Raw genomic sequence first — 10,781 nt, forward strand, 5'->3', positions numbered from 1 at the left:
CCCTGTCTCCACCCCTTCCCTGTCTCCACCCCTTCCCTTTCCTCCCTTTTCCTTTCCTCTCTTTAATCCCTCGCCCCTTCGCGTTTGTAGGCTCGGGACCAATGCAGAACTACTCTTCCCAGTTTGCCCCGCGCAGGGAGGAGCCGAGAGGGAGGAGCAAAGTCCCCAGTTCCCGGAGTCAACAGGGCAGCTGGGTAATGGTGTCCGTTTCCTCTCCCGTATTGCGTGACTGCGGCTGCGAAGGAGTCACGTAAACAAACTATAATTCCCGGCGGTCCCCGCGCGCAGCAGGTCAGGGCTAGGCTGGGGCCGGGTTCGCGGTGCTTGCTGAGGCGGCGGCGGCGGCGGCGGCGGCTACGGCTGGAAGAGCCGGTCCGGGGCCCGCGGCGCAGGCCGTGGCTTGTATTGGGAGGGTGGCGGGGAGGGACAGGGGAGGAAGATGGCGACGTCGGGGGCGAACGGGCCCGGCTCGGCCACGGCCTCAGCTTCCAATCCGCGCAAGTTTAGTGAGAAGATCGCGCTGCAGAAGCAGCGTCAGGCCGAGGAGACGGCGGCCTTCGAGGAGGTGATGATGGACATCGGCTCCACCCGGGTGAGGGGCCGCGCCGGCAAGCGGGAGCGGAGCAGAGCACTTCTCGAACGGGGAGCCGAGAGGCGGGGCGGGGGCGGGAGCCGCAGCGAAAGAGGCGGAACGCGGCCGGGGTAGCGGGCGCCTCCGTCTGGGAGGCACGGGTGGAGGGCCGGAGGGCAGGAAGACGGGTTTTGCGGGAGGAGATCGAAACTCCAGATAGGCTGGAGGGTTTGGGAACGAATGGGAACTGAGAAAGTGAGGCAGGAGTGGACAGAGAGAGGAGATGGTCCCCGAAGCCCGGCGGAGGTAGGAGGTGGGTGGCCCTTCTGCATCTCTGATTGAGTTCTCTCAGGGACTCTGCTGAAGCATCTTCTATGTTGGGTTATGGGGTTGGGGGATGGCCTGCTTGCCCTAGTCTGGCTCTTCTTAGTTGGTGATCTCCTCTCATCTGGTCCCTCTGCCCTGTTGTGCTACTCTTGGCAGTTAGTATCTCCGGGAAAGGGCCCCTTGAGTGGTTTGAACGGCAGCGCTGGGTATAGTGGGGCAGGAAGTCCCCTCCTGCGTCCCGTCCCTTTGCTTCCTTTTTCAAATACCTCTTGTGGTTTCCTGATGTGAATGAAGGTGAGGTCCATTGCTCACAGACTGGTGGTATTTTGCCCTGGCCGCCTTGGAGGAGAGATAAGGCTTTGGATCTTGAAAGGGGGTAACCAGTTGGCTATAGGTTATGTGGAACCTGATGGTTAGCTGAACTTTCTAGAGAGATGACTGTTTTGTGGGTCAGTTATGGGGTGCCTTGGAGGGTCTTCTGTGTGTAGGGAATATTCATTCCTGGGAAGTTCCAGAAAGAAGGAATCCTGGCGGCGTTGCTTCTGAAGCTCCCTGATCTTGGTTTCTTGCTTCCCAGGGCTGGATGTCAGAGAGAGAGAGGGGTAGGAGTTTGCCCAGCTGGTATGCAGTCCTAATTTAGGGACACATTATTCTCAAAACAGCAGGTGAGGATATTGCAGTGATCCCTTATGGCAGGGAGCTAGAAGGAATTTAAGGGGTGATGGATGGCCGAACATAAATACCACATTTCAAAGTTCTTTCTGCTCGTCTGACTGCCTTTGATTGAACCTGCCTATGACTGTAACTCCGGTTGTATTTTTGTGTGTGTCTCCCTTGACTCTGTTAGTCTTTTTTGTGTTTTTTACTCTTTTGAGTCTCTAGAGACCATGTGTCCTAGTTTTTGGGAGTCAGAACAGAGAAAGTTAGGTGGGGAAGCAAATCGTGTGTGTGTGTGTGTGTGTGTGTGTGTGTGTGTGTGCATAACCCCCTCTAACTGCCGTGAGGACCATGATCTAACTGTGGACTGTCCCCCCTTTAGAAGCTGTTGATCAAAGTGGGGGCAGAGGCAGGAAGGTGGGCCAGAGGCTGACCTCCATCTGACAACAGAGGAATGGTGGGATCTTAGGGCTTATAGGTACAAACAAAAGCTCAAAACTGGGCCTTCTTTCTTTGTGGTGCCTTGGTCTGTCAAAAGGTGCCCTCCACTCACCTTGCCCCTGTTGGGTAACTTTCCTTCTGCACATAAAAAAATCTAGTGGGCATACATGTCCAGGGCCTGGGGACCCAAGAGTCTAAAGCTAGGGATTAGAGACCTGGAGCTCAGCCTGTTATCTGGCCAGCTGGGAGGTCTCATTTGAGGCAGATGTGGCCTCTGGGGCCTATACTCCTGGAAGCTGGGGTTATCATGTATATTAGTAGCAGTCTTGAAGTGGCCCAAAGGTCAGCATAGTGCCCGCTAAACTCACTGGACTGACCTCTTGGAACAGAAAGTCAATTCTGTTGTTGGCCTGTGCACAACGGTGTGACCCCTGGAAGCTCTTAGAGTCTTAACCACTCATCAGCTGCCCTGGGTCTCCTTATTCGGCTGGGGCGGCAGTAGCTGGGCCTTAGAAGTAGGTGCTCACCTCTCACAGAGGGACATGAGGCCTTCAGGCAGGCTAAAACCAGGCCAGGCTGACGGTTGTGGTGTCTTACTCCAGTGCCAGACGTATCTCCTTAAAGTGAGGATGAGGCCAAGGAGACAGCTCTGGACCAGGCTGGAGTGGGCCACTGCTTTTCTCACCCCCATTCTCCAGGCTCCCCTACCAATTCAGGGGCTTTAGGACTATGTAGAAGAATGCTTCTTTGTTTTGGCACTGTTTTTCCAGTTAGAAGAGCCATCATTCCTTAGTTGTTCTAGTTTGGGAGGTACAGGCTCTGTGTAGCCTTCCTGAGACTGGGCAAATGGCAGAGCCCAGGAGCTTGTGCCTGCCCTCCAGAGTGAGGAGGAAAGAGGCTGGCAGCTATGGCTCTATGGCATCCACCTGTGGCCCTTCCCTTGTCTTCCAGTTAGTCCTGGACACATCTGGAAGGGAAAGCAGAGGTGCCTAATAGGCACCCTTCCCCAGGACTTAACTCATGTGACTAGCCTAGGGGCTCCTGGCAACCCGTCAGGGACTCTGTTTAGACTGATGCCGACTAGGACAGGCCCTGAGCAGAGTATCAGGCTCCACCTGGCAGGGTGATGCCAGGCATTAGTGATAGCATTGATGGGGGCAGCCTGAGGAAGAGCTAGGGCGGATTGTTTGCACCAGGTCTCAGTGGACCTTCTCCCCAGTACTGGCTTTTCTTCTGGCAGATCTCTTAAAAGCAGCAGCAATAGTAGCATGTCCTGGAGACAGGGATGGCAAGGATGGCCACAGGAACAGTGCTCAGGACCCTCCCTGACATTCCCATTTGTCCTCCATGTCTCAGTTACAGGCCCAAAAACTGCGACTGGCATACACAAGGAGCTCCCATTATGGTGGCTCTCTGCCCAACGTGAACCAGATTGGCTGTGGCCTGGCTGAGTTCCAGGTGAGTGGACACCAGCTGGGGGAGCACAGGCTCTCACGCACCTCCCTCTGTTGACTTGCCTGTCTCTTTTGGCAGAGCCCCCTCCACTCCCCTTTGGATTCATCCCGGAGCACTCGGCACCACGGGCTGGTGGAACGGGTGCAGCGAGATCCCCGAAGAATGGTGTCCCCACTTCGCCGCTACCCCCGCCACATATCCTTCACTGAGGGGCTGCGGAGTCTGGAGGGCAGTGGGGTGGGGTTCCTCAGAAACTCATGGTAGGAAAAGGGACCTGAAGTGTTGTCCGGTGCCATCCTGCGGGAGCTCTCCTTTACCCAGGTTCCCTGAAAAGTGACATTTGGTGCGTGTTTCAGCACTGGCTGCTGTGACAGGGAGCTGCGCCTCCTGAGACTGTGTCCTCCATCTCTGACCGTCCTCACTTCAGCTTGCTCTTGGCTGCTAGAGGCAGGGCTCCCTGATATGTCTCATGCTACAGGGATTTTGCTTCCCTCCTGCTCACATTTCTGTTCATAGCTTTCAGTCTCAGAGACCTCCACAGACCTGTCTCCCACAAACCCTGCCTAGATATTCACCTATATTTTCCAGCTCCTTTTTCTCTTCCATTCTTTGCCCCTATTGTTGCCCCTTGTAGAGGAGAAGAAAGGTGTTTGTTTCCTGAAACAACTCGTCTGCTGCCTTCTGTTATTTTTCTCTCATCTGGTCTCTCTCCCGTCCACCCCCTCCTCACTTTTTCCCTTAACTGGTGCTTTTCACATTGACAGCTCTCCCTATAGTCCTGCCTACTTATCTCCTCCCCCGGAGTCCAGCTGGCGGAGGTCAGTGTCCAGGGCGGGCAGGATCTCCTGCCCACTCTCTGACTTGTCTCTGGCGGGAGCTGGGGTTGGGCTTGGGCCCGCTGGGCCAGGCTTTCAGCAGTACCTCCTCCCGTAATGGCAGGGCTGGGAGGGGTGGGGGTAGGTGGAGTAGGTGGGTCAGAGTCCAGTCTTGGCCATGTTGACACGTGTGGCCAAGCCTCCCAGCCCAGCCAGAGCAGGACTAATGGCAGCTGGGGTGTGTGGGGGGGGGGAGGGGAGAATGGTAGAGTGGCAGGTGAAAATGGCTGCCTCCTGTCAAGAGTGGGTGCCAGGTGCAGTGTTCCGGCATTCAGATTTCTGAACCCTTCCCCTGTCCATCTCATCCCTAAGACTTACACCCAGCACAGTTGCCGGGCTCCAAGATTCCTATTCAGCTTGTCCTGGCCGAGAGGAGTTATTTCCAGATCTCCTAGGTTGTTTGGGGAGAGGGTTCACGGATCACAGATATCAGCAGAACCAGAAAGAAAGAGGCATGATGATCCTGGGTGGCCAGCCCTCTTGGCTGCCCCACACTTTCCAACCCCCATGCCTGCCCTCTGGTCCATTGCTAGCCTTCCTCCTCATCGCTTTGTTTTTCCATCCCAGGACAATGCCCTGGGGCAGTTTCTCTGCAGAGAAGGGGCAGTTGTTTCGACTACCATCTGCACTTAACAGGTGATGGCCCTTGCCTTCTTTAGGCCACATCTCTTCTTATCTGTAGTTTCTGGGGCCCTGCTCTCTCACCCCACCCTGTCCCAGCCCAGCTAGTGTTTTCCCCTACTGAGCAGGGCATGAGGACCAGGAAGACTGTCACAGGTGGCAGCTCATCTCTTTTCCCCCCACAGGACAAGCTCTGACTCTGCCCTTCACACAAGTGTGATGAACCCCAGCCCTCAGGACACATATCCAGGCCCTGCACCCCCCAGCATCCTGCCCAGCCGCCGTGGAGGTAAGTGGCCATGTCCCAGGGGAGGGAGTAGCCGTGGAGCTTTTGTTCGAAGCAGGTAGGCAAGTGGGCACTGCAGCCAGCTCCGCCGTATCCTTTGCAGGTTTTCTGGATGGCGAAATGGACTCCAAAGGTATGTGTTCCTCACCGCATTTGATATGTGCGGGTACTGAATGCCAGAGAATCTCTGGGCTGGTGTTGGGAGCTTTGTTCAGGGCCAGGGGGTGGGAGCCCTTCCACTTGCGTCTGCTTCCTGTCCTGCCTTCTTCTTCAACCCTCTCATCACCAGTCTTTCTCTTTCAAGTCCCTGCTATTGAGGAGAACTTGCCAGATGACAAGCATTTGCTGAAACCATGGGATGCTAAGAAGGTAGGCATGGCCCACTGTCCCTCTTCTTTCCATGGGACGGGTCTTCAGGGTCCTCCACTGAGCTCTGTCCTCATTTGCCACCTTCTTCCTTCTTTCCTCAGCTGTCCTCATCCTCCTCCCGACCTCGGTCCTGTGAAGTCCCTGGAATTAAGTACGTATCTCTCTGAGGTCAGCTGAGCGGGTGGAGGAGGGAAGCAAAGGGAAATGTGGAGGGCTGATGTCTGCCTTTCCCTGACCACTGCCCCCCATCCCCATTTACATCTTTTCCTCTCCTTCCCCAGCATCTTTCCATCTCCTGACCAGCCTGCCACTGTGCCTGTCCTCCCACCTGCCATGAACACGGGAGGCTCCCTACCTGACCTCACCAACCTGCACTTTCCCCCACCGCTGCCCACCCCCCTGGACCCAGAGGAGACAGTCTACCCCAGCCTGAGTGGGGGCAACAGTACCTCCAATTTGACCCACACCATGACCCACCTGGGCATCAGCGGGGGCCTGGGCCTGGGCCCAGGCTATGATGCACCAGGTGAGTGGCTATCTTGGCTGTGTGTCCCTGGGGTGCTGTCTAGCTGGAGGGACGAAGGGGTGGGAGGCTCGAGCACCTTGGGATTCTCCTGTGACTGCCCACACCAGCCCTTCACCTGTGTACCCCAGGATTCCCTCACAGCAGTTTTCTGCCAGTGAGAACTGGTAGCTGTGGCTTTTCCTAGAAAGAAGATGGAGAGCAACCCCCAAGCGGGCAATGCCATCCTGACTGTCAGGGACAGAGTAGGGAGGACATTGTGTTGCCACTTCCATAGTCTGGCCACTGCTACCCATTCTGGGCAGAAAGGGGCCCAGTTCCCATCAGTAATGTTGGCATCTCTGGTTTTTTGTCTGTGCCTACAGGACTTCATTCACCTCTCAGCCACCCATCCTTGCAGTCTTCCCTAAGCAATCCCAACCTCCAGGCTTCCCTGAGCAGTCCTCAGCCCCAGCTCCAGGGCTCCCACAGTCACCCCTCACTGCCTGCCTCCTCCTTGGCCCGCCATGCACTGTCCACCACCTCCCTGGGTCACCCCTCACTCAGCGCCCCTGCCCTCTCCTCCTCCTCTTCCTCCTCTTCTGCTTCATCTCCGGTGCTGGGTGCCCCCCCTTACCCAGCTTCTACCCCTGGGGCCTCTCCCCGCCACCGCCGTGTGCCCCTCAGTCCCCTGAGTTTGCCCGCGGGCCCAGCCGACGCCAGAAGGTCCCAACAGCAACTGCCCAAACAGTTTTCGCCAACAATGTCACCCACCTTGTCTTCCATCACTCAGGTATGCGTGGCTGCCTTCCCTACATGTCTGTCTCCCTTCCCTTCCTTCTCCTGCCAAGTTCTCTCCCTCCCACCCTGCTTTCCTCAAATACCTCTTCTTCTTAACTCCTGTACTCCTGCTGTCATCCATCCCCTTGCATTCCTCTGTCCTCTGCCTGCCCCACTCTTATCCACCTTGTTTCCTCTTGGCTTAAGAATGCAAACCCTGGGGTTAAGTTTTCTGATTTCAAATCCTGGCCCCACCTCTTACTAGCAGTCTCCTTGGACAGTTATTTAACTTCTTTGAGCCTCAGCATCCTCATCTGTAAAACCAGGACAGCAATGTAAGAATCAAAGGAAATCACATACGGAAAGTACACAGCACCATGCCTAGCCCAGGTGCATGCTCGACAAATGATAGCTTGTCCTTTCCCTTTTCTCTCTTTTTTGTTCCTATCCTTCTTTCCTTGTCTGTCTTTTTTCTCCTGCGTCCATCCTGTCCCATCCGCTCTCCCATCTCCTCTCCTTCTTTCATAGATTTCATAGAGTCAGAGACTGTCAGAGGATGGAGCCCAGTCCCTTCATCTTACAGATGAGGAGGCTGGGGCCCAGAAGGGAAGTGACTTGTCCAAGTTTACACAGCATGTTAGGGAAGAGTTGGGACCATTACTAAAAATTCTCGGTTTAGGGTTTTTTCCTCAGTGTTAACATTCTTAGCTCTTCCCTCCCTCCCCATACTTCTACCCTTTTCTGTTCTCTCTGCTCCCCTTCTTTCACCCTAATGCTCTTCTTCCCCTCTCCTCTCCCCTACTTTCCCTTTCTTTCTCTGTTGTTCTTCCCTGGAATGTGTGTTCTATGTTCCATCTTTATGCAGGTCCCCTTTTCTGTAGGAAAGACTGAGGTCAGGCCAGCAAGGGCTCTCTGGGAACTTGGACTAAAAGCCTAGCTTCCCTCCTTCCTCTCACAGCCCCTCTGGCCTCTTCAAGGCTTTAGAACAGCCATTCTCAAGGTCACTGTCGTGTGATCCGTCCCTTGTGAGGTGTGTCACAAGCAGTTGATTACTAGCAGTAAAGTGCCAGGGTTTAGGAATAGTTGACTCCTGGAGCGGATTCAGAATTATCCTTGTGTTAACCTCTCTCAGTCACTGTCATCCTGAGACGCATTTTTGAGAGTAGTTGCACCCCAGCGATGCCCAATGGAACGCTTTTGGGTTTGTGTTGACAGTGGTCGCAGCTTAAAAGGGTGGGAAGCCCTGACAAAGAGCTCCTCTCAGGGGGCACACTGAGGGGTAAGCTTCCCCCTTTCTCCTCGCTTTTCTTCAGGGCGTCGCCCTGGACACCAGTAAGCTGCCCAGTGACCAGCGGCTGCCTCCATACCCGTACAGTCCCCCAAGTTTGGTTCTGCCCACCCAGCCACCCACCCCAAAGCCTCTGCAGCAGCCAGGGCTGCCCTCTCAGGCCTGCTCAGTGCAGCCCTCCGGTGGGCAGCCCCCAGGCAGGCAGCTGCACTATGGGACACTGTACCCACCCAGCCCCAGTGGGCATGGGCAACAGTCTTACCACCGGCCGATGAGTGACTTCAGCCTGGGGAACGTGAGTACCCGGGTCCCTAGCTCGGAAGCAGGGGAGGGGCTGGGAGTGGGCCAAAAGAGCCTGAGTGGTATCGAGGGGGGCATTTTGAACTGGGAGATCTAGGTGGGGGAGAGCCTTCTTACCTGCCCCCAGGTAACACAGTACCGCCAACTTGGGGCTCCTCTCTTCCTGCATTTGACCCCGACTCCTGCCCCTCTCCCCCAGCTACCTCCGTGCAGCTTGCTCTTTGATGACTACTGCTTTGACCCGTTGTCTTCCTGGCACGCGCATGCTCTGTCCCAGTAGGTACGGTGCCCACACCTACTTTGGGCCCCGTGCTCACTTCTGTCGCTGTGCTTGTGGCCATCTCCCGCTGTCTCTGCTTTTGTTCCCATGGTGGAGGTGGGAAGCGGGGTGGGGTAGGGGGAGGTGTATGAATATCACTGGGCAAAGAGGATGTGTTAGCAGAGCTAGGCAAAGGCAGGCAGGACCACCCTGTTCTGAAGCCTACTTTCTCAAGGCCTGTCTGTGTGTCCATAGCTGGAACAGTTCAGCATGGAGAACCCATCAACCAGCCTGGCGCTGGATCCCCCTGGCTTTTCCGAAGGGCCTGGATTTTTAGGCGGTGAGGGGCCAGTGAGTGGCCCCCAGGACCCCCATGCCCTCAACCACCAGAACTTAACCCACTGTTCCCGCCATGGCTCAGGGCCTAACATCATCCTCACAGGTAAGAGGTGTGGGTGGTGATGGGGGATGGAAGGAGGGCGTGATACATTTGGTGGCACAGCAGGAGACTGAGGGGGTCTTGGGAGAGTTCGCAAGACATGGGGTCCTCACTCATCTCTTCTGCCCACACAGGAGACCCTTCCCCCGGTTTCTCTAAGGAGATTTCAGCGGCCCTGGCTGGAGTGCCTGGTTTTGAGGTGTCAGCAGCTGGGCTGGAGCTGGGGCTGGGGCTGGAGGAGGAGCTGCGCATGGAGCCTCTGGGCCTGGAGGGGCTCAACATGCTGAGCGACCCCTGTGCCCTGCTGCCTGACCCTGCTGTGGAGGACTCGTTCCGCAGTGACCGGCTGCAGTGAGGGCACCTCATCGACATCCCTCTTCTCAGCCCTGTCCCCCATCACTGTCCCTTTCCTCCCTTCCCCCTGGCCAGTAGAGACTTCACTCTCTGCCCCCAGATCCTCTTTCTAACATGAACGGAGGATCCCAAGAATGAGAAAAGGCAAGGGGTTTGTCCAGGTGGCCCCTGAATTCTGCACAAGGGATGGGGCTTGGGGGAGCTCAAGGGAGGGCCTAAAGCACTTGTAACTTTGAACCGTCTGTCTGGAGGTCAGAGCCTGTTGGAAAGCAGGGGGTAGAGGGGAGCCCTGGAGGCAGGGCTTGTCCGGATGCCTAGGGGTGGGCAGTGCCAGCCCCTCCTCACCACTCTTCCCCTTGCAATGGAGGAGAGAGCCAGAGTGGATATTATTTTTTATTAAATATATTATGTTAATAAAAAAATCATATCAAACCCTTGGTGTCGTTGGCTACTGTTTGGGATGCAGGTCGGGATCGAGGGAGTTCTTGGGGCACGGGCCCTCTCATCTGTCCAGGGCCTTGCTGCAGCATCAGGGGACAGGGGCTGTAAATGGCCAGACAAGTTACTGCTCTTTCTCAACCCTGAGGGCCTGGCAGTGAGTCAGGAGATGAAGAGGTGACTGCTGGCTGAGCTCTCGGCTCTGGATTTTTCTGGTAGAATGATCCCAGTCTTCCTGGGGGTAGCTGGCCTCAGTGCTAAGGCTCCTAAGGAGAGAGGATTTAAAAACTACTGATGCCAGGTAGGTCTCAGGTTGGCTCCCTCTTCTTTATGGCCCTTTAAGCCCAGAGGACCTGGAAGTTAGCTGTGACACCTGGCCAGCCTCTGACCCCATGCTCCTAGGTCTCATTCCTGCCCCCTCACAATGCATGAATTCACTTCACCCTCCCCACTCTTCTCCACTCATTCATTCAGATGCTTGAGTGCTAACCTGTTCTGAAGAGGTTTCCTCTTTCTGGCTTGGGTTGCTAGCCCTCTGACCATCTGAGCTTCTGCCCTCTATTCTCTCCCCCCATGCAGCACAGAAGAGTAGTGCCCCTTCTCCATTACCCCCACCTCTTCTGCTCTCCCACACCCTACAGTCCTGGCCTTTCTTCCTCTTTCCAAAGCTTGTCATTTTCAGAAAAGAGAACTCAGAGCTTCTGGCTTAGGCTGGAAGGGAATGCGGTGTGCCCTAAACCTGGAAGTAGGGGCAGCCACCTGGGTCTCCGCAAACTAGGCTTTCAGGGCCTTCACCCAGGCAGGAAAGCCACATCTGAG

At 55.8% G+C, this 10,781-nt stretch overlaps 1 protein-coding gene across 5 annotated transcripts; it reads left to right on the forward strand.

Moving 5' to 3' along the window:
* The first annotated feature begins 225 nt into the window (after positions 1-225).
* On the forward strand, positions 226-9,956 carry CRTC2 (CREB regulated transcription coactivator 2). Of its 5 annotated transcripts, none has more exons than XM_089914978.1 (14): positions 226-592; positions 3,353-3,454; positions 3,530-3,643; positions 4,205-4,269; positions 4,894-4,962; positions 5,133-5,236; positions 5,313-5,366; positions 5,538-5,602; positions 5,704-5,753; positions 5,884-6,128; positions 6,491-6,897; positions 8,198-8,467; positions 8,987-9,173; positions 9,305-9,956. In XM_089914978.1, exons 1-14 carry the CDS (start codon positions 440-442, stop codon positions 9,523-9,525), a joined length of 2,106 nt encoding a protein of 701 aa, XP_089771104.1. In that variant the 5' UTR covers positions 226-439; the 3' UTR covers positions 9,526-9,956. The 5 variants fall into 5 exon arrangements, with proteins under 5 accessions (XP_089771104.1, XP_089771113.1, XP_089771109.1 ...); XM_089914983.1 differs by having other exon boundaries at positions 227-592; positions 5,337-5,366; XM_089914992.1 differs by lacking the exon at positions 226-592 and adding an exon at positions 763-877.
* The last annotated feature ends 825 nt before the right edge of the window (positions 9,957-10,781 follow it).

This window comes from Delphinapterus leucas, chromosome 1 (assembly GCF_059928025.1).
Source record: "Delphinapterus leucas isolate spDelLeu-1000000601 "Yukka" chromosome 1, BTC_Dleu_Yukka2, whole genome shotgun sequence".
In the NCBI taxonomy this organism is placed as follows: domain Eukaryota; kingdom Metazoa; phylum Chordata; class Mammalia; order Artiodactyla; family Monodontidae; genus Delphinapterus; species Delphinapterus leucas.

Bases quoted from the DNA above. Each gene is read 5' to 3' on its own strand.
- CRTC2 (XM_089914978.1), top strand. From the start codon at position 440: ATGGCGACGTCGGGGGCGAACGGGCCCGGCTCGGCCACGGCCTCAGCT. The intron at 3,455-3,529 runs GTGAGTGGACAC...CTCTTTTGGCAG, and splicing joins GTGGCCTGGCTGAGTTCCAG to AGCCCCCTCCACTCCCCTTT. The intron at 9,174-9,304 runs GTAAGAGGTGTG...CTGCCCACACAG, and splicing joins GCCTAACATCATCCTCACAG to GAGACCCTTCCCCCGGTTTC.